The following is a 23,000-nucleotide window of genomic DNA, read 5'->3' as shown; positions in this document are numbered from 1 at the left end:
AATGTTAAGATTCAGAAAAGCACAATTTTTGTGCAGCTCTGCAAAAAAAAAAGTAGTAGTTGTAACAAAGCTGCTCACAATTACAGTTCAATGCTTCAATGATTTAACAACTTGAATGACTTAATGTCTGCAGAGTTACAAACATCTAGGAATTCTCCAGCGACGATGGTCTTCAGGAAACAAAGTAGTTGAAGCAGTGACACTGGTAGTGACAAGCGCCGGGACGTTAGGAGGAGCTAGAGCCCTCTCAACACTCAGGGCTTTGTACACAAATACACCATTAGTTGCAAGTTGAATTAGCACGTAAAAGCTAGCATATTCCACGTTGTTCAGGAATTACTCCTAACCAGGAACCCCAAAGAGCTTTGCTTTAATCACTGTCTGAGCTCTGGCTGATTGGTGCTGTTCAGAGCTCCTGAAAGGTCCAGGACCCCAAAGCTTCCCTGGGGAGCCGAGTTCAACTACACCCAACTAACGGACAATGGCAAGTACATACAAGCTGTCTGCTCCCCCTAATAAATGTCCTGTTGTCCCAGATGTCCCATGTGTGGTCCACTGTGTCCTCAGGAAAACCCATACCATGGTTAGTTAGCAAAAGCCCACTACTCCTAGCTGCTTGCCTTTCTGGACTACAGCCGCTCTAACCTGACACCACCACCGTGAAAGGCAGCAGTTTACACTCTCCCACTGCCCTCTGAAATTTGGGAAACGTGAATTTATTTCCCCACAGCACGCACTGCCTACAACTGTGGCAGTAAAAACACGGACTCCATGGATGGTGTTCCAGAGACCTCTATTGTTAGTCAGCATTAGTCTTTTATAATCTAAGTTACACACGAAGTGCACACACTTAATAATCTAATTCGATTGGTAGCAATATACTGTTCACGCGCCTTATGCTTCATTCGGATTGGTTATAGTTTTTTGGTTGTCTTTACTATTTTTGCCTTTGGTATTTCCTTATCTTGTTCTAGTTGCTGTTTTTTGTTATTGAGCAAGTGGTGTTCAAGGACATGGCCCAAATTCGTCAATATCAAACAGCGGTGCTGCACTCTTTGCCTCCACATACAACAACCGCTTCACATGATCCCAAAGTCTCCGCAGAGCACACCCCGTCTGTGATTGTTGTTTCGTGCTGTTACTCTCCATCTATATCACTTGTGAAACACTGCCAACCCCAGACTACAAAATCATACCACGTTTTCATTCCACTTTTTCTGTTTACCTCTCTCAACCAACCCACCCGTGTAGGGTATCAGTTTCTGCTAGCACAGATGTGACAATCCACGGCAACCGAGTAGTGCCAGAAGTGCAGCAGATTGACGCTGCCCCCTTTCTGGCAGTATTTTGACATCAGTTTCCACCGGCCGGGGTAGGTTTAGGCACTGAGGATTAGCTGCGGTACACGTAAGCTTGTACTAAACTGCAGTTCATTGACGGATGTTATTGTTATGTATATGAAATCCACTGTTAGCAGATACAAGCAACCTGCTCCCTTATAATGCTGTAGTGCCCTCCAGAAAAGACTACCCTGCGATATGAAAATGGCTGCTCAGGACTCCCCACATCAAGCTGATGCAAGCCTACTTCGTTAACTTCCTTCTAGAGGGTAAGTGTTTTCCACTAGCACGCGCTCCTCCATTTCACATCACTTGTATTTCTGACTATTGAGGGAGGCAGAGATGTCTCGCGCTGCCTTCAGGCTCTAAATGGCTTTCTGTATCTTTATTTTCCTGCAACACTTCAAGGATCAGTTTTCTTCGTGCCTCGGAGAAGTGGTATCAAAATCGTTTTAAACTGAAACAGGGACAGAATAAGCTGTGCAAATCATTTTCTAGTAAAACCTTAATTACATCCTGCAGTGTCTCGTCCTCAGCGAACCACTAGCAATAAAATTCTGCATTTCATTTGAGAACCGACAGGGCTGGGTTTTTCTGTTTTGTTTTCCCCAATTGACATATACATAATCTAGCCAGGGACTTTGTTCCACAGCATTTTTGTCAAAGGCACTAGAGAGTATGCCTGCAACTACTAAATCTTTCTCAGGTTTGCATTCAATTTGCAAGTTATACAACTGCAGATAAAGAAAGAGACGTTCTGTTTGCGGGAAGGTGTTTGCCAGATCCCCACCAGCAACGGCAAAAAGTGATTTATGATCAGTTTTAGTTAACATGGCCTCTCAAACAGATTTTAAAAAGCCTTTATGGCCAAGGCCTAACGCCAAAGCCTTTTCTATAGGAATATACTCAATTTTCACTTGTGTTGGTGCCCTGCGAGGCAACTGCAAAGGCAAATGGGTACAAAGATTAAATACATCCTCTTGATGAGGCAAAGGCCCTGATACCTTCCGAATCTACCAGATCCCCCCACGCTCCAGCATTACAAATCTGCGGCTTTTCCAGTTTGTTGTTTGTGCAAGGGTGTTGATGACTTTTAATCCCTCAGTTAATTATTCTGTACGAAACAATAATCCCACATTTTCTGAACTCCAAGAAAGGTAGATTCACCTGTTCCCTTTTTTTAGGGGTACTAATAAAAAGACTGAAATATAGTCTTGGCCCCACATTTATACGTGCACTTACCCATGCAGCTCACACTAAACTGGTGTCCTTCTTCCCTTTTGGGGCTGCTACACTCTGTTGCCATAATGAAAAATCCTTTATATCATATCGTCATGTCATCATTGTCATGAGCACAGGCATCCCCTGGCACATACAAATTCCTCAAGGGATGAAACCACTGCCATTCTTGCATCTTCTCTCAAACACAAGATGTAGCTGGTTTCTGTTGGTCCCACAGCATGCACAAGTACTTAAACTTTGACCTCAGGCTTGAGCTACAGACACTTTGCCCACTTTTTCTTGGATCTTCCATTGCTTCCGTTGCCTTCACAAACCCTCAGGGTGGGCTGAGCACTGGGTTACTGACTTCCTTCACTGGCAGACTTGGATACAGTTTCATCAAGACTGAACTCTGAACTCTGGGATCTCCTGCTCTGGTGTCTCCCAGTCCAACTCAGCAGTTCTGTGGGCCCCGCGGAGTCTTAGTCTGAGCCTTAGTTCATGACCCCAGCCGTGACTGGGTGTCATATTCGGGTACTACACTTCTCATGCAGTGCTCCAGTTGCTGTAACAGTTTCATAATTAGCCTCCTTTGCATAAAATAATTGAGTATTCATTACCAAACATCCCCAAGCCAGGTACTGAGGATGCGGCCAGCTTTCCTGAATCCTGCCAGCCACAGTCCAACACCTCCACAGGGCTGCATGCTGTAGGACGTAGCTCAGAGCCAAAGGGAAAAGAAGTTCCATGAGGAGCTCATCAGCAGGAAGCAATCTTGACTCTCTAGAAGCTGTGTGGCTTCTTATGGGAAACACTGGGCTCAGCCCCAGAAGCCCTGCTAATGTCAATCACAGGTTTTGAACCTCAGCAGCCTGTATAGCTTCTTTCCTCCCTCTCCTGAGCTTTGAGACTACCTTTTGCAGCAGCCTAGCCCCACTGATGATCACATGTGAAAGCTATATGAAGAGCTACACATCAGCTACCTCACAACTATTGGAAGCTTCACTTGTAATGTTTGGGTATTTCTTAATTTACTAACACCATCTTTTCTATCTGCAAATAAATAATCTCTAGTTGTCCATACTTCAGGAACTTCAGTGCAGGTAGGATGGCCATTCTTCATAAGAAAAAATTGCCATTCTTTGAGGAATTCAGAAAACCTAGGACTTCCATTTATCACAAAAAGATAAATTAAAGAATAAGAGCCCCACTGGCACCCTGGCACGAACAGGCAGTAGCAATTAGACAAGCCAGACCACAGCTCTGAGAGAAACTCAAGATGTAGGAATTTCTTTAGCTCAGTCTTATAACCAGCTTAGAAAACCAGACTCTTTCCCAAGCACCCTTCTTCTACCCCATGTTGAATATGTAAAGCAAGGATACCAGACTTACAGCCAAGTGATTTTCCACTCCAGGCACATGGAACATGATGAAAGTAAATTTGTGGGTGTTTGTGCTTGATTTGGCAGAGAAAAAAAAATGAGGGAGGGACTGTGTTTGAGGGAGGGTATCAAAGATCAGAGCCAGATGCTCCTGCACAGAGCTCTGGATTTGCAGGAAATTAAGAAGGTAGAGAAGGTGAGGCAAAGGCTGTGTTTGAAGTGAGAGTCAACGGGTTCTGAAGCTTACAGCCATCCAAGGTGCTTGGGGGAAACTACAGCACATGCCAAAACCACACCACAGTGGCCCGGGGTGCTTTCATTAAACAAAGCCTGGGAGAGCAGAGGCTGTAAATGTAGCTTCAAAAGGAGCTTCATCTTAAAGTCTTAGCTCTCAGGGCCTATTAAACATTTATGCTGACTACCACTCCTACTCTTTGCCTCAGAGAAAGCACCCGAAATAACCTTTGTTACAGAGCAAACTACTACAGCTTTACTGGCTGTGTAGGAGACCAGTGGGGAACTGTGACAAACAACCAGAAACGGTGTTGGAACAGCACGCTGATGTCTCTATTCAGTCAGCTAGGAAAGAAGTAGGAAAATCTGGTTTGGAACCTGAGAGGGAAGACAGAAAACTGTGCCAGAAATAATGAGTGGATTAGCCATGTAGAGACGGGTAAGACTGAGTGACACCATTGGAGGCAAATATAGATACTTAAAAGTATTGGCAATTTTTGCTTTTACCTTACTTAAGGTTCACACTTTTGGGCAAGTCTTCAGACCAGCCTCCAGTTTTGGAGCTATGACTACTGCAGCTGTGAGAGAGACTGTAGAGGAAAAGGAAGAAAGCGTACCCTATGCAGAAATCAAAAGGAAGACAGAGGGACTGTAGGAGAAGATGGAAAGAAGGGATAAATTTGCTTAAAAATTCTTTGGCTGCACAACAGGAATTTAGGATGAGACAGCCAGAAGTACTCCAGGTTTTCAGTCTAGGAAGCTGTTACTACTAGTAGAAGATAATATACACAACGTTCACTTATTGCCTCATAGTTCACTCATACAATCACCCAGTTACCCAGCTGGAGCTGCGTACTCAGCAGAGGGTTGTGCTGACACACTAGCAGCTTCCAAGTAGATATTCAGAAAGTCCCTCAAAGTCATTTATTTCAACAGCAAAGTCACTTATTTCAACAGATGTGCACATAATCCTGCAGTCTTTGCATATTGGAGTCCCTGCCCTACAGTCACACAACCCACAGTTGATACTGGCATTCACTTGTGGCCTCACACAGACTGGGCCAACACTTGGTGCCCAGAGTTCATCAGCTTTTCCAGATTCAGCCAGTCTTTAGAATTTATCAGTCCTCTGGAAATCTTCATGCTCCTTCTCAGCACATGCTCTTCCTCTTTGGTCTGTTTTCTGGTAACTATTTCTCCATCCAAACCTACAGATACCTGCAGGACCAAGTCAGTTTCACACACAAGAAGCCTTAATGATAAGTTGAGTTGGTGGCTTGTGGGGCTAATGACTCAGCCTTCACACTGCAGGTACAAACTTTACATAAATGTGACTTTGTGTTGCTGTGGCTTTCATTGGAGCCACAGCACCTCCTCCTGGAATCCAATACCACCGAGCTGGATCTGGGCTAGGAAAGATGAAAGTTTAGTGTTCACGTTTGAATACATAGACAGCCATGAAGAGGGAATAGGCCTTCCCATGCTCAACCTAGGGAAGAAACATCAATTGACTGGTCTGGATCCATGCTAGGATAGTGTCTGCTTAGCCCCTGCCCCTCTGACCTACATTAATTTGGCTGCTTATCAGCATGATTATTACATCCAGCACCAGGTTAATGAGCCTGTCTCCTGAAGGTTGGCCAGATGTGACTGAGCTGATCCAAACAATAACTGGGGGCTAGTTTTGAAGACTATATTCTTAGAAACCATTTTGGAAAGAGAAGGTACTCTGCATTACATTGATGGCACGCCACCACCAATTCTCGAACTTGCTGTTTCTCTCCTTTCCTGCAGTCCACATCTCTGAAGCTGCAGAGGAGTTTATACCCATCAATCTAAACTTCTGAACCGTAACAATGAGATTCATGACTTAATTGTCAGTGACCAAATTGAATCAGGCCTTGGCAACAGTAAGGGCCAGAAGGAGCCCCATACAGGTTGGACAAACCGCTTGATGAATTCAGGTGTCCAGGGAAGTTCCCCCCACAAAAAAAAAAAACAAAAACAAAAACAAAGGGAGCGAGGGTCACCAGGTACACAAGATGTGCATAAGGCTTGTGAGGCTCCTGAGTGACCTTCTCAGGGCAGTGAGTATTTTGCAGCACAGTCCCGATCTACTATAGGTCCCCCACCGCGTCCGTGCCTTTATTTCCATAACAAAGCTACAAAAACCTATTGCGGTCACGACGTGACCCCCGCGGGGGTCTCCCCACACAACAGTCTTTGAGGGGGAAGGGACAGCGCCGCCACCCAGACGCCGCGGGAACTACAGCTCCCACCAAGCGCCGCGGCACAACGCCCGCCGGTAGTGCCGCCATCTTTGTGCGGGGCTGGAGGCCGCAGCCGCCATCTTTGGTTGGGGCATCGCCCCCACCCACGCCCCACTCCGCGCCCTGCCGGTAGCGGGTCGCGCATGCGCAGGGCGGTGCTGGCGGTGGCGGCGGCGGAGGTGGCGGTGGAGGTGGAGGCATGGGGCCGGTGGCGGCGGCCCTGTGGCTGCTGGTGGTGGTCGCCGTGTGGCGGCTGGAGCCCACCGTGGCGGGCGGCCCGTCAGGTGAGCGGCGCCCGGGGCCCCTCGTGTAACCCCGGGCGTGAGCGTGTTGCCGGGGGAGGGGGAACCGGACGCGACTTCGCGGCGGGCGGGGAGGGTTTGTGGCCCAGGCGGGAGCCCGCGCCTCCTGTGAGGGGGTCTCGGTTCTTCCTCCTCCTCTGCCCGGCTGGGCTGCTCCCCCGGCACCCCGCCACGGCATCCCGGGGGCCGTCGCGGGGTGCCCGACCCGCTGCTCCTTCCCCAGCCGCACGGACTGGAGCAGCACTGGTGTTGCCACGTGGGCCAGAAATCCCGTTCAGCTTCTCGCTAGTTGCTCTGGTAGTTTAATTCCTTTGGCTTTTCCTTCCCCTGTGTTTCAGATGTCAGATGGAAAACGGTAACCGACCGGATTAAGAAAGCTGTGGAAGTCTATATGCCGTGTGTAAAGGAGAACTGCAGCTGCCACCAAAGGTGAGAGACTGGTTTCCTTTTGGCTGCACAGGCTTTTGGCCATGAGAGGGAATACTTTTGCCAGTGCTGATGGATGGGAATGAGCTAGAGTGTTTACACTCTAAAGGGCCACATCTGCAGCCATCATAAGTCACGGTGCTTGCAAAAGGGAGGTTTTTAATGGCACTGTGTGAAGCAGGTTGGCCTCCATAGTTCCAATAGAAGGTGTGTCCACCTGCAAACTGATCGTTCTGCTTGTTGTCCTCTGTGACTGAACAACGTAGACTATGTCAGCATTTTTTATACGATCACACAATAAACCCATACACCCATACCCCTTCTCTCTTAGTGTGGTGTTGATAACAAATCTTTATCATGGGCTTTTGAAAGTGGAAGAAATCAAGTGTGTGCAAAATATTTTGAAATAGCTAGATTAAGATTTTTACAGGACACAGATCAGATTCGTTTGGTGTGATAGTGTGTTGTACTTTGCTTACTCCCTGTGCTTGGACAGGGCTTCCAGTGGAATAGGAGAAGGGGAGACTTGGAGAAGTGCTCTTTCTAGGAGAGTTTAGCTCACTGCTTGTGAGAATTGGAGTGGCAGTGGATATTTAACTACCTGATTTTCACATGACCAAAATATGATCAGAGGAGTTCATTCAGGAAGACACTAGTCCTGTTTATTTTTTTATAACTGTGGAGCATTATGCAAAATGCCAGCACTGTGCCTAATCTTCCTGCAGTGATTTAGTGCAGAGAGCTCAAGACTTACACGAGGATGCAAGACCACTGTAGGCGGTACAAGTGTAGACGTAGCAAAACCACATTTCCCTTGTGTTCCTGCTGGTAGAGCGTGACTTCAGCATGCAGAATATTACAGGTGCATAGGTAGTGACTGTTATCTGGGTGGAGGCTGTAGGACAGGGTTTTTCTGATATCTTTAAGCAGTGTTTTTATTCAAAGGGGAAGAGAATACAGGGAAGAGTCAAAATATTCTTTTGCCCTTAGGATTTGGATTCCAAATGCAGAAACACAGATGCCCAACTTTAAGCCTGCTGTTTAAAAAAATGCCAGATGTACTTGCTCATTTTTGGGGTGAGATTGAGCTCTATATCGGCTTTTAATAACAGATGAGTCATATTGGGCAGCTGTTTGTACATTCTGTTTGGAGTTTTTGATCTTCATTGCTCTTGAAATATTGATGAAAAGTCTCTTCCAGCTTAGCCTTCCAGTCTTTTTCCTAAGTTCCATTTCACACACAGCCTAAAGGTATCTCCTCGTCTTTAAACATAGATTCCACCATCTCCTGCCAACCTTTGGGTAGAGCACTTTCCCAAGTGATTACAACCTCCAAATCTGCTTCAGGTCATGGTAGTTGATAGTAACATGAAGTTATGGTTGCTGTGAGTCTCAAAACCTAGTTTTCACTAGAGCAGTAGTTCATTTAAGGGCTGTTAAGGAGCACTACTATAGTGACAGACATTACGAAAGAATCCGGGAAGATAATACAGCACATGCGCTGTGTGACACTTCAGAAACTCAGTTCGTTTTGATAGCCGATTTTGAGATATGTAAATATGCAGTAGAACACCAGACACCAGTACTTTTCCCCATATAACAGTTTCTACTTGTGTCTAGTCTTCTGTGATTCAGTGGCCAAGGCCTGAAGGTCTGAACTTAATCATTGCTACCTTTCAGTTGTCACTTAGGTTATAATGACATGGATATGCCATAAAGCTGCAGCTTTCTTCCTGTTCTCAAGCTCATTATGTTTGCATCCCTGCCAGACTGCTTATCCTGTGGTCATCCTGTCTGCACAATGGCAATTCTTTATGTAATTTTACTGTTTTCTAACTGATTACGAAATAGCAGAATCCTGGAGGTTGGAGGGGACCTCTTGAGTCCATCAAATCCAACCCCTCTGCTCAAGTAGGGTTGCTAGGACTGTGTCAGTCAGGTTTTTACTATCTCAAAGAATAGGCACTCCACAGCCTCTGTGGACCAGTGTTTGACCACCCTCACAGTGGGATCACCCTGACAGTGTTGTATTGATGCAGTGTCTGCCAAAAAGTGGGGAGGATGTCTCCATGGCTGTTACATTCTGACAGCGTTTGTTAAATGCTCCAAGCAGTTAGATTTGAGGACCTTTAGACTAAATTTAATAAACTGCATCCTCCTTCTGTGTTTTCTTATATATGTTAGGTTTATTTTTTCATGCTACATTCCTGGAACTTACTGGTGATGTGCAGATGTCTTGGAACATGTGCTACCCGGACCTCTCCAGCTGGGATGGCTTGCACCACACAGAGCATTATTTGGGAATGCTGGTCCGTGCAACTAGACTCTTACCTTCTTTTTTGTGTCTAAATAGTGTGACATTGTGTCAGGAGTTTGGTCTTGGTGTGGCCCATAATTTATGAAAGGCCAGAGCACAAGCTTCACAACTCAAAGTTAAGTGAGCTGAAAGCTCTTATCCATAACCATAGAATATGTAAGGTGCTTTCCACTGTGTGGCCTCTCTTTTCTGGGAGAGTAACTAGAGTTGTTCGTGTTGATTTAGCTTCAGAGTCCTGTGCTGGGCTTTCTGTTTGGCCAAACAGCGTGTAGATAGTCAAAGAGTGAAGCTTGGACCTTGGAGTCTCCGAGTAACAGCTCTTCCAAGTGACTTAAATAGAATTCGGTGTTATACCACGTGTAGCAGAGCTCCTGGAAGCTACACAGAACTTGTTTTAGCTGAAAGTCTGTTCTGTGTACTGCAGTGATTTAATGTACAGTATCCTTCCTGTTGTACATAATAACAGCTGATTGTTTTGTTTCAGTGTCTGGAAGCAGGACCTGGCTCCTTTTCGAGGTGGCATTTCCAAGGAGATAATATCAGATGTGGTGAGCCGGAAACTTGGGACACACTACCAAATCATTAAGAACAAATTATACCGTGAGCAGGACTGCTTGTTCCCTGCAAGGTAAGAGCTGTACAGAAGATCTCGTCTCTCTACCTGTGGCACAGGAGTACTTTCAACTCTGCCAGGTTGGAAGTCATTGAGCACAATGATATTTCAGAGGGCTAAATTCCTTATCAGAGCAGGAGCCTAGATAATTATGTATGAGGCTTAAATGTAGCCAAGAGGTAAGTGTCATTGTTGCACTTCAGTGTACAAAGGGTTTGTTGGTTGTGGGATCCCAGAGAAAGCTGCAGATCAGGCTGGATTTAACAGGATGGGTTACTTCATTGGTGTCTGTACTGTGTTGGGGCTTAGAGGCTGCTGTAGGCAGTTTTTGGCTTGCATCGTGGTGTGGCTCAGGCTCTCTTCTGCTCCTGTGCAGAAAAGCCTGCAAGAGGCTGCAGGATTCTGCCGCCTTCTTATAGCTCCTTGCCATATGTCATTTCTCCACAGATGCAGTGGAGTTGAGCACTTCCTTCTGGGGATCGTCAGCCGCCTTCCTGACATGGAAATGGTGATCAATGTGCGAGACTACCCCCAGGTCCCCAAGTGGATGAAACCCATTATCCCAGTCTTCTCCTTCAGTAAGGTGCGCACACCTTTAAAAGCTGAGGATTTCTGAGACATGTATTTTTCCTCCTTTCTCTTGGGAACATATTTTTGAGGATGGTTCCCTGCAGATTTTCTGTGTGTCAAAATTGCTTGCTCTTTATGTTTCTTTTTGCTTTCAGTTTTCTAGCAGACAGACTTCCAGATTTATTCATTAGAACAGTTTTTTTCCCTCATTAGCTCCTCTTCCAGGTCAAAAAATGTACCTCTCTGCCACAGTGGAATGATGCACAGCTGGATGGGATATGTGCCAGCATCACTATCATTTGCTGCAATGTCTCTGTTAAAATTGTAGCCGTATTTTATCAGCGTTGTTAAGGATTTTTGATCATCAATCAGCTGTCATACAGTTAATCTCATTTAATATGGATATTTTAGTCCTCTTTTTGGTACTACAGATAAGTGTTTCTTATCTTCTTTTCTGTAATATTGCTGTCTACTGTGAACCCTTTTCCCCTGGATTCTCTCTTCTATCTCCAGACATGCATACACATGCAGAGGCATTTGCTCTCTGCTTCTCTGTTCCCAGACTCGAGAGTCCTCCTGTATGTTTTCCTACCTCTCCCATTGTTAAGCTCGTGTCTCATCCTTCTGAACAAAATATCGTTACACCTCAAGCTTCAGCTAGTCTTGTTTTGCGTTAGTGTGTGCCCAATGGGCCCAAATCCTGCACCCTTGCTGCCTAACCCTGATCATGATCCTGTCCTTGGCCTGGAGCCCAGCAAACAGTAAGATGCAAAAAGAAGCTATAAACCATTTGTTCTTGCTAATTCATGCCCTATTCTGTTTCTGCTAACTTGAGCATTTTACTCTGGACCCACATCTTCAGCTCATGCAGTCTGAATCATAGTATGATCCATAACTATTGCCTAGACCCCAGCCATCCTGAAACTCTAGAATTTCAGTACAGCATTGCAAGCACTGTTATTCTTTAACCATGTTCACTGCCAGATGTAGTATTGAAGATAGCGGTCTTCCCCCTTGACCATTGCACAGCCAGAATACAGCCAGCAGAAACCAAACTGATGCAGAGCAGGTCGCAGGAATTTAATCTTTGCGGCTGTGTTCATCATCCTGCCCCTGGGTGCCTTGCAGAACTCCTCGAGAAACTGAGTTCTCTGGTCACCATTGTCAAATTTCTGAACTGTAACTACCTCAGCCCCATCCTTAAATGAAGCACAGTGACCCAGGCAGAGCTCACATTTAACCAGCGAGAGCTGGTTGCTACCAGAATGATGAAGGATCCAGGATGCATTCTAAGGCTGAAAGCATAAGGGGTTGCAGGACTGTGCTACTTTGCATCTCAGAATGCAAATGGTGGTAAAGCTGTCACAGTTTGTTATCAATGCCTGTTTATAGCAAGACTAGGAAGGAGCAGATGATAGAAGCACACACTCGTTTGAGTTGGAAGGGACCTCAGGAGGTCACCCAGTCCAGCACCTCGCTCAGAGCAGGACCAACTAGATCAGGATACTCCAGACTGTGTCGTGCCCAGTTCTGAGCATCCCTGAGGACAGGGTGTCCACAGTCAGTGTTTGACCACCCTCAGAATGAAAGCATGTTTCCCAATATCTAACTAGAATTAATCAAAGCCTGTTGCCTCTCATTCTGTCTCTGGACTTCTGAAAAGAGTCTGCCTCCATCTTCTCTGAACTCTCCCATTAGGTAGTAGAGGACAGCATTTAGATTCCCCAAGCCTCCTCTTCCCATGCATGAACAAACCCATTCCTCAGCCCCTGTTTATAGGTCATGGACACCAACCTCCTGACTACTTTGGTGGCCTTGAACTCTCTCCAGTATCTCCAGGTGACAGGCAGATGGATAATTGTATAGGAATTTTATTACTAGTGCGAGGAAGTGGCCTATAGACCAGTTTAGTGAAAGGTTTTAGTCTTACTTAAATGCCAGTCTTCCCTCTGATTATATGGGAATTTAAGCATCCAAAGAGGAGTGAGAAACTGAAATTCTTACATGACCTGGATGTTTGTTAACAGTAAATTATTGAGAAATTTTTAGGAAGGCTGGAATTAACTGAAGCGTTGGAATCCTAAATGTCAAAGTGGCTATAATGCCTCTATCTCTGAGCAGATAATAATGCTTCTTAACTTACGGTCAGTAGAAAACATTTGTAGCTACACATAGGCACAAATCTTTAGAAAGGTGAGTGGAACTCAGATCTTCTGCTATTTCCTAATCAGCTATATCAGGGATCTGTTTTGTTACTTTCTAACATGAAAGTCCTGTGTTGTCATGCAGCAAGACATAGCCTTTTTTAAATCACTGAAACATTTCAATATTGGGTTGTCTTCATATGAACCAGCAACACCATGGTGACTGCAAAGCTCTCGTGGCTGCTTATGGAACAGTAATGGAGAAAGGCGACAGAACTCCCAGAAGGGCTGTTCGTGATTGGCGGGCTCGGTCAGTGAACTGAAGTAGGTATTACTTGTATTCTTACATTATTTTCCTTTTTCTTAAGACATCTGAATACAATGATATCATGTATCCTGCCTGGACATTTTGGGAAGGAGGACCAGCTGTTTGGCCGATTTACCCAACAGGTTTAGGGCGCTGGGACCTCATGAGAGAGGACCTCAGGAGGTAAGTTTTGGAAGTGGTTATGTGGGTGAGGAGGTTTAGTGGAAGACAAACTCCGAGGAAAAGCTGTCTAGCCCTGGACAGCATTAGAGCAGCGTTGAAGTCTAAGGCTGTAGGTCTGTTGGCCTGTGATCTGTCCTGCTGCCTGTCTGAACCACATGCAGCCTAACTGCTGTATAAGAATTCTCCATGGAAACCTTGAATGATGTAACTAGAAGTTATAATTAGCTTCTCTGTTTCCAGCACTTTAGTAAGGAGTGCAGAGGGCAAAGTGTACATGTTCTTTGTGCTGTCAGAGCCAGATTACTATCGTTTTAGCTGGGATAGGGTTTGTCAATAAAGCAGCAGTTATCTTTTGCCTGCAGAAATCTCCCCTGACAGATGGAAATATTTTCCTTTGTTTCCAACTACTTCCCTAAGAGCTGTGGTTTTTTCACTGCAGGGATGATCCAGGATGTTTGTATAAGCTTCTGGAAGGGTAAAGGAAAGCCTTCTTTAGATCTCCTTTTACTTGAGTATTGTTGTGCAATAGAGAAACCTGGAATCATTCCCAAGAATCAGGAGTCGTGACTGGTCTGAGAGTAACTCAGAAGACGTTTCTGATCGGGAGTCTTTCTCTTGGCAGGATCTTTGACTGTTAGCAGAATAAGGGGCTGTTTTCCGTGGAGAGTGACAAAGTATGCGACAGTGTGTGAACGTAGAAATATAACAAGAAAAAAACACCTTGGTGTCAATCGCTTGATATCAGATTGCAAGGCTGGATATTTTCCTCTTCAAAATCTGAAAATCTATGGGACAAATCGTAGCTGAAGCTTAAGGTGATATAATATAGTGAAGGTCCTAAGCATTTACTTATCCTTGCTTTCCCAGTGAACCCCACTTGTGTTGCTGGGTTACAAGCAGATGCAAAGCTTGACCTGCACAGATCAGTTTGGGGATCAGGACCTTCATGTCAAGCCAGGTGCAACAGCAAAGTACAACAGAGTTCCCCAGAGGGAGGCAGGTAACTGCACTGAGAGAAATAAAACATGTGAACAGCTAGTTTGAAGGACTCGCTTAGATTTAAAATGGAAGTTATTTGGGAAAACAATGAATCTCTGTGTTTTACATGCAAAATGCTAGGCAGGTTTTTTTGTTTGTGTCTTTTTTTTAATGGAAAATGGCAGTGGTTAGAAACGAGTCATTTTGCACTATCCATATTCAGTGAAGTATAGAAAAGTAAAGCAACAATGCAAAAAGTGGATTCAAATTTTAGATAAATTATAATACCGTTAAAGGTTTGGTGAGGGGGTTGTGTGTAATTCGTTGTTTTGACTGAAAGGTATTCTGAAAAGTAGCATATATCATGTTGCCTTAAACGCAATATTCACAGGTAAACCTGTTTCATTGGACCTGAATGAGAATTTTTTCTGCTATAATGAAAAAAGTAATTTCCATCAAAAATGAAGAATAATAAAAAGAGATCATGCTGTGAAAACTGATGAGAGCACTGTTTCATGGTTATGTTAAATCATTTTTTTTTGCCATGTATAAACACTATTTTCAGATCTGCAGAAAAATGGCCATGGATGAAAAAAATCTCTAAAGGATATTTCCGAGGATCCAGGTGAGCATATTTTCCTATAGTAGGAGAGTCTACTAACATATGCTGTGACAGCTGTCTGTATGCAGAAACTTCTCTATCTCCAAGACCTAAACAAATGTAACACAGCATGTATTTTTTAAAAGTAAGGAAAGCAAGACATTTTGTACAGCAGCATTTCACCATTAGTGATTCTCCGTAAGACTTGCCATTTGCGGCTAGTTTATTATAATAAGTCGAATATTGGAAACAGAAGTTGTGATGGATTTGCTACATTATTTCTTAACGAGTATAACTGTCACACTAGGAATCAGCTTGTTTTGTTCTGTGAAGGGAGCTGCAGGTGCTTGATAGAAATATAAAGGTTTTATATTGACGTGCATGCTTCTTGCCAATGTGGATACTTCATTCTCTGTGCAAGTGCTCGATGGTGAATTAACAGATATTCTTGGATAAAGTTACCTGAGTGGTGGGGGATGAGAGAGAAGATGATTTTTGCCCTCTTCAGTGACAGCTTGAAAACAGAGTGTTAACCTCTACTCCTTTTTCTTCCTGCAACATTTTGTTCTTTCTCCATTCGCAATAGGGATGGATCTGCTATCTTACCAGGTAGACTCAGGACATGATGAGGAGGGAGTCTCAGGGATGTTGTAACCTTGTTTATCAGTAGTGTTTTAAATTAATGTCAGAGGGATCAAGTGCTGAAGGTGCTTAGTGTCCCTTCTCTCTCTCTCTGACTTAGAAGGTAGTTAAATTATTTGCCACCCATCAGGATGAGGCCTGAAGTAAATGTCACCTCTGCTGATTTTTCCTGGGAATTGCTTAAATAATACTATTAAATATTTAGTACATAAAATAAAGAAACAGGGCCTCAAATCGGTACACATAACTCATTCTCTTCTGCTAATACGCCTTTGGACAGAAATACACTGTATGGTAGGCACTTAATATATGTTTTTGAAGGACATGGAGAGGTCAGCCTCATAAAGAGGCAGGAACTTGAGTCCTGTAGTTTGTTAGCTGTGTTGGGTCAGGTGGATTGGTGATGACTGATAGCATTTCTTTTGCAGAACAAGCCCTGAGAGAGATCCCCTCATTCTGCTCTCCCGTGAAAACCCAGAACTTGTTGACGCAGAGTACACTAAAAACCAGGCTTGGAAATCTGAGAAGGTGTGTGGGTGTTGTCTGTCTCCTGAGTGTGAAGGCCAGAAAGGGTGGCATTGCAAGATGGCTTTGATGATTGAGATGCATCTTCTTGGAGAGTTGTGGGTGATGCCCTAGAGTGAGGGAGGTTTGTGGTTCCCTTGATGGCCGCATCTCTCTGACAGATGAAAGGAAGGAGTCTCTAGAGCCTGGCAGGCCAAACACCTACAAGGAAGCCAGCACACATAAGAAAATGAACCTATGCCAATCCCCTCCTTCTCTATTACAACAAAATTAGTCAACTCTTCCCCTTCTAGCCCCGAGCTGCCTGTGTGTCGTTGTCAGTCTTTTTAAACCTTTTTCTGTCATCTCCATTTCTTGGTCTTGTTGTTAATAACTTTCTGATAACTGTTGCTAATAACTTTTTAGTTCTGTACTTAGTCTACAGTCCAGCTCTCTCCAGTCAGTCTTCCAGTTATGCTTGGCTTCACGTAGTCCGTTGTCTCAAGCTGTTTTCCACTCTGTAGCTGCCAGCTAAACATTATAATTTAATGTGTTTGTGCTGGCATTTGCTTACAGGTAGTGTGTAATTTACTGAGCTTTTTTTTCTTGTTTGAAGGGCTGTGAATTCTTCATAATACTTCTAAAAGCCCACCAGAGCCGGTTTTCTCAGAAGTAGGAATGGAGGGTTTTGAGACTTCAGCCTTGTTTCTAACTGAGAAGGAAAAAGGAAAACAAATATGAAATAACCATATAAAGCTTACTGATTTTTTTTTTTTAATTCTCTTTATTTTAAGGATACCTTAGGGAAGCCTCCTGCAAAGGAAATTCCATTGGTTGATCACTGCAAATACAAGTAAGAGTTTTCATTAGTAAAGCTATTCAAGGGCTATAGGTTATTTCTTTCCTTGCGTGGTGTAAGGTCTCAGTTCATTTTAAGTTGTAATTGCAGCAGCTTGGCTCCATGCAGACAAGAAAGCTTGTGAACAGACATAAGGCAGTTGAAAGTTTGGGAGTTTAGCATGGCCTCTTTCAGTGTCAGCTTTCCTCTGTCAGATCAGGAGAATTAAAGTGTTTTGGGGAAAGTAAAGGTTTTAGATCGCTAATAAACATATAGATAATTTTTTTTTTAAATCAAAAAGACCTTCTATGAATTTTTCTTCATATTCTTTTACCAAGCTATGTGTTCAAAATTATTTCTTTGATGCTACAGTCATAGCATTACTGTCTTTGAAGACATAGGGAACTAAGGAATCGTATTATCATATATATTTGTGGACAAGTGTTGCCATTGGATGTACATAGTAAAAGAGAGAACATGAAATATGATTGAGCAGATATAGTAATGATTCATACTTTGTATGTTGTTTGGGAGAATGTGCTCTTAATTTGCAAAGGTTTTTATTTTTTGACTGCTTTAGGGAGGGGTTTTTGGTGTAATATTCTTGTGGGTTTCTGTGTAAGAATATAAACTTGTAGTGTGTATGCACTTGTATGTCTGATGTTTTGCTTTTCTTTTGCTTTAAGTTCACCTAGTTACGATTCTGCCAACTAGAATCTGCTGATACAAGAACTCAGTCATTTGGCTGGATCTGTGTTTTTGTGCAAATGTGATTTACTTGTCTCATTTTATATTTCACTAGACTGTTGCCCAGATTTCTCCCTTCTGTTACACATAGACTTCCCAACTGAGATGCCTCCTAAGCTCCTTGTATGGTATCGGCTGAGACATTCTTACACACTCTTTTTGTAGCCCAGGGTCTGGTGGGGTCAACATGAAATTGTCATGGCTTCCTTCAGTGTAGGTGGTACAGCAGGCTGTCGAGAGCAGCACTCAGTGACTTGGCTGAGGTCATGGATGGTGGGAGCTGTGTCTGGAATTGGGCAGAGGCATTTCCTCGCTTCTAGACCACTGTTCTTGTTACATCTCTACATATATTTGTTGAGTTCCTAATACAATAAGCTCCTCATCCCTGCCTCGAGCTCCTAGGTAGTACAAAGAATGCAAAGTAATTTCAGATTTACTTCTTGTCACTTACTGCAGAACTAAGTTTAGCTGTAATTCCCATCTCACCCAAAATAGCTTCATTAAAGGAAGAACTCCCTTCCCCCAGCCCAAAATATTTGGCTTCAAAGATTAGTTGTATGTACTGAGGGGTTTTACCCACAGGAAAAACAGCTTTCCATGTAATTGGAGAAATGTGGGTTTAAAAAAAGAAAGCAAATAAGCAAACAAACATCCCTCTGAGATACAGTTTGCTAAGAGAAATCCCCCCCGCCTCATTCAAGCCCACTTTACTAACTTGGCAGAAAATACTGAAAACAAAATTGTGTGTTCTTTGTTATCTGCAAAGTCCATCTGTTGTGTGCTCGCCTGTTTAACCTCCTAGGGTTGCATTCCCAAGTTAATATGAAATGATTAGATTCAGATTAAAGCAGGATCCCAGAGGGGGGAAAAAAAAACCAAAACAACTGAGATAGATGTGTCAAAGCAGAACAATGAACAGAAAAGCTCACTGCAAGACAGGAGAGAGTTGGGGAAAAAGCTCCTCATGGTGACAGAGTCTCTGAAGCGTAGAGTGACAGGATGAGCATCCACATTGTGCCCTTCCATGCCTTGTTGGCAGTTGTCTGTGAGACCTCCTTTGGTTTGTCGCAGACAGGTGTCTTTATCAGAGGGAAAACCTCACGCCTTGATTTTCTCCCTCAGTCTTGACAGACAGCAGGAACTCACCTAGCACATCCTTAACTTTAGCACACCTTTCCTTTGAGGAGCTTCAAATAAATGTCTTCACTTTGTTTTAGCGACCGATGCTTGGCTGAGTGTGAGTGAGACGCCCCCAGCTGCTACCTGTGAGGGAAGATTAACTGTTACTTAGAGCCCGGTTTTAGTGCATTTCCTCACAAAATGCCAAGTGTAATCAGGTCTCTCTCTTTGCTTATCCTTTTAAAGGTATCTGTTTAATTTCCGGGGAGTGGCTGCCAGTTTCCGGTTGAAACACCTTTTCTTATGTGGCTCACTTGTCTTTCACGTTGGAGAAGAGTGGCTGGAGTTCTTCTACCCCCAGCTGAAGCCTTGGGTCCACTACATCCCTGTCAGATCAGACCTCTCCGATGTCAGGTGTGAGACCTCAAGTGTGCTCAGCGGAGCATTGCACGCCACAGGAAAACACTGCTGTGTTTGAGAAGGCAGTTTGGTTTGTGTTGCACTAAGAAGTGCCTCCACTCCTAGGCATCAGACATCAGACAAAGGCTCATGGAGGTCTCATTCTTTTCTTTTTATTATTGTCCCCAGAGAATTCTTTGTTCATATTACTTTGAGGGTACAGTTTCACTGGGGTATTGTCGTAGTTCAGCCCCGATCGGACCAGACTACGCAGTCTCTCTCTCACTCCCCCCACACTCCGAGAAAAACAGGGAGAGAAAATATAAGGAAAAACGGCTCGAGGTTTGAGATAAGGACAGGGAGAAATCCTTAAAGTTACCGTCACGGGCAAAACAGACTCGACTTGGGGAAAACTATTCATTTATTACTACGAACAGCAGGATAATGAGACAGAGAACAAGATAACCTCCCCCCACCCCTCCCTCTTCCCAAGCTTAACATTATCTCTACTACCTTCCCCTCCCGAGCGGCACGGGGGGGAAGAGGGAATGGGGGTTGCAGTCAGTTCATCATATGTTGTTTTATGCCGCTGCTTCATGGTCGGGGGAAGAACTCCTCACATTCCTCCCCTGCTCCATTGTGGGGTCCCTCCCACGGGCCACAGTCCTTTGTGGAACTGCTCCGGCGTGGGTCATCTCTTCCACGGAGTTCAGTCTCTCCAGAACAGCTGTCCCAGCGGGCCCTCCACGGGCCACAGCTGCCTTCAGGCATCCACCTCCCCCGATGCGGGGTCCTTCACGGGCTCCAAGTGGATCTCTGCTCCTCCGTGGACCTCCATGGGCTGCAGGGGGACAACCTGCTCCACCATGGTCGTCACCACAGGCTGCAGGGGAATCTTGGCCAGGAGCCGCATTACTCCTCCCCCTCCTTCTGAACTGACCTTGGTGTCTGCAGCCGTTCCTCACAACAGGCTGGTAGATGTCTCTCAGGATCTTTTTTACATCTCATTCACTTCTCATCTCCTCTCCACTTCTTGCAGCCGGGCTGGACCGAGTCGGGCCCAGTCGGCTGCCTGGCGAGAGGACATTATCTCTACTACCTTCACCCCCCCCGAGCGGCACAGGGGGGAAGAGGGAATGGGGGTAGGTCTCTTACCCTCACCGAAATCAGCAGGCATTAGGCACTTAGATTTGGAAGTGGGCTCTGCAGCACAGATAAGGGGGAGGGGGAACTTATCACTGGGCTAAAAATGTGTTGGCTCCCAGATTTCAGCATGCTGTCTAGAATTGATACAGAACAAATGAGAAGGGCAGGTTTCTTCTGTGCTCTGAAATGAGGAGCACCAGTCCCTCACTCAGTTGTAGATCCTTCATTTCATCCTCCGCAGTAGTTCAGCTAGGGGACAATGTTCTCCATTGAGCTAGTTGTTTCATAGCATTATTTTGGTCTTCGTTTTAGGGAGCTGTTGCAGTTTGTAAAGGAAAATGATGCCATAGCACAAGAAATTTCAGAGAGGTAAGTTGTCCTTTCTGGCTATCAGGCAGTCTTCTTCCAAAGCATTTTCTTAAGCAGCTTTTGAAGGGGTTACCTATCAAAGACAACCCAGTGTGAATAGGGTGCAGTGTAACTGATCTTCTGCAATAACAGCAGGAGGGTTGGAGAACTCCTAACAAGCAGGGGAAGCCAGAGAACAAGATTATATGCTTAGGTCTTTGGTTCCGGTGTGACCCATGTCAGGAACCCCACTGAAAGCTATTGGAAGTTGGGAGCTTTCTTCGCAGTATGAGGTGTGTTGACCCCTGGGAACTGTGTCTGCATTGTAAGCATTATGTATCCAGGCTGGCAGCGACTGCCTTCTGAAGCAGCATGCATCAGTGCTGCTCAGGCTATATCTGATACATGAAATCTGATATTTATTATCCCAGATAACAAATACCGTCTTGAGGGTAACAAAAGCACTGCAACTGTCAGAGCTGTGAGCGTGAATGAAAAGTGTGAAATTAAAAGAGACGGTACAGAGCAGAGCATGTTGTTTCTCATTTGAAACACAGAAGAGTGAAAGTTGATGTACATATAAAACAAAACCAAAGATTCTTGTAGGAACTGGAAATTGGTTCTGACTGTGCCTTATGTGTCTCTAGGGGACGCCAGTTCATCACCGAGCACTTGCAGATGGAGGATGTCTCTTGCTACTGGGAGCATCTGCTGTCTGAATATTCCCAAGCCTTGACTTACAAAGTGAAAAGGAGGAAGAGCTACAGTGAGATCACTTCTGGATGGCTGAAGACAGAACTGTAGAGATTTCTTTGTTTTTTCTTTTCAGCTCAAACTGATCTCTTTCTTGTTCTCTCAAACTTCCTATCCTTTACACTAGAACTACAGAGAACAGCGATAGGCTGACTTTGAAGTTGCTCCCGTACAGTGGGACCTGGTTGTACTGTCGCCGTAAGAATGTTAAGTGGAAGGTTGGATTGTGGCTCTTTAGTGGGGTTGTTATGCTTGTGTCTGAAAGAGGGTTGTTAGCATTTGAGACTTAGTTACTACCTGTCTCAGAATCATCCTAAATCCCATTCAGTCAGTGAGAAGCCTTTCTGTTAATTCTACTGACTTTTTACCAACTCCTCTGTACTCGTGCGCAAGGTACACAGACTGTCAGCTATGCTCGGCTGGGAGATACCTGCCCATTTTCGGCAGGTGGTCAATGTTTTCTCCCCTGTGTGATAGTGCTTGGGATATTAGATATTCTCTGACAGAAGCAGGTACTGGGATTTGGGGTAACCTTAGGTAGCTTAGAGCTTAGTTTTCTGGTGTCTGTGTCAGGTTTTTAAAGAGATTTATGGTAAAGGCTTTGATGTGCCACTGGAGGGACAAGTGATCCTTGCACAGTTAAACTACCTACCTCATAGGGGAGTGGCAGGCAGTGATGGTGTTGCCACAGTGCTGATCCTGAGTAGCAGACAGTCAAGCAGTTGGCAACTGAGATAAAGATGGTTCATCCTCTGACAGATGAGCTGGGTGCCCGTACAGCCATGCAGAGCCAAGCCCCTGTGAACAAGCGCTCACCGGTCGGCTGGCCAGACATCCTTAAGGACCCAGGGGAAGTATATGCAGAGGCAGAGTCAGCTCTCCTTTTTACCAGATGTTCACAGATTCTCTGCTCTGAACCCCCTCTGTAATCTTTCTAGGGTTGCTTTTTTGTTGTTTTTTTTTCGAGGCTGGTAACATGTCTGCTCACTTCAGTATTCGCTTTTCTTTCCCACTGCTGTTACACTCCTTTTCTCATCTCCTTCAGTCTGGTTGAGGGACCATCTTCAGCCCCACAGTGGCAGCTACTCCTCACATCAGTCGTTTTGAGTTCAGTCACAGGTTGCTTGTGCTCACTGTATTTATGCCCACTACAGGCTGCTCAGCCCAGAGGGACTGCAATTTCTAAAATCCTCTCCGGCCTCTGAGTTGAGCGGCCTGGTAGGAAGCTGCATCTTTTCTGAGCACCTGTCTGGGTGCCAGAGGAGCGTGGGCAGCAGCGTGGGATCCCAGGAGGGCTGCTGCCTCCCAGGTGAGCACCTTTGATGAAAAAGTGGCCTCAAGGCTGAGGAAGCAGCGCATCGGTGGACGAGAATGACTGCAACAGCTTACAGTCTTCTCTGCAGTCGGTTTGGATCGGAGAAGAAAACACTACGAGGAACAAAAGTGTACCTGCTCGCGTACGTGCTCAGACCTTGCGGCACTGCCAAGCCCTGCTACAGGACCGTGACTGCCAGGCCTACCTGTCAGGCGCCGGTTGCTGGTTACCCCAGCCTGCAAGGGGAGCAAATCAGGGTACTGAAATAGCGTGGTTTCTGAGGAAAGAACGGTGCAGGAGT

The 23,000-nt window shown here is 44.9% G+C and overlaps 1 protein-coding gene across 1 annotated transcript; it reads left to right on the top strand.

Moving 5' to 3' along the window:
- Nucleotides 1-6,628: 6,628 nt before the first annotated feature.
- Nucleotides 6,629-22,919, top strand: POGLUT1 (protein O-glucosyltransferase 1). The gene is made up of 11 exons (XM_086763550.1): nucleotides 6,629-6,731; nucleotides 7,088-7,178; nucleotides 9,977-10,120; nucleotides 10,553-10,688; nucleotides 13,188-13,309; nucleotides 14,853-14,912; nucleotides 15,959-16,058; nucleotides 16,829-16,887; nucleotides 18,985-19,152; nucleotides 20,596-20,652; nucleotides 21,279-22,919. The coding sequence occupies exons 1-11, from the start codon at nucleotides 6,647-6,649 to the stop codon at nucleotides 21,433-21,435; spliced, it is 1,179 nt and encodes a 392-aa protein (XP_086619676.1). The 5' UTR covers nucleotides 6,629-6,646; the 3' UTR covers nucleotides 21,436-22,919.
- The last annotated feature ends 81 nt before the right edge of the window (nucleotides 22,920-23,000 follow it).

Source organism: Chlamydotis macqueenii, chromosome 1, assembly GCF_036417535.1.
Source record: "Chlamydotis macqueenii isolate bChlMac1 chromosome 1, bChlMac1.mat, whole genome shotgun sequence".
Lineage (NCBI taxonomy): Eukaryota > Metazoa > Chordata > Aves > Otidiformes > Otididae > Chlamydotis > Chlamydotis macqueenii.
This window is presented reverse-complemented; position numbering and strand designations above follow the sequence as displayed.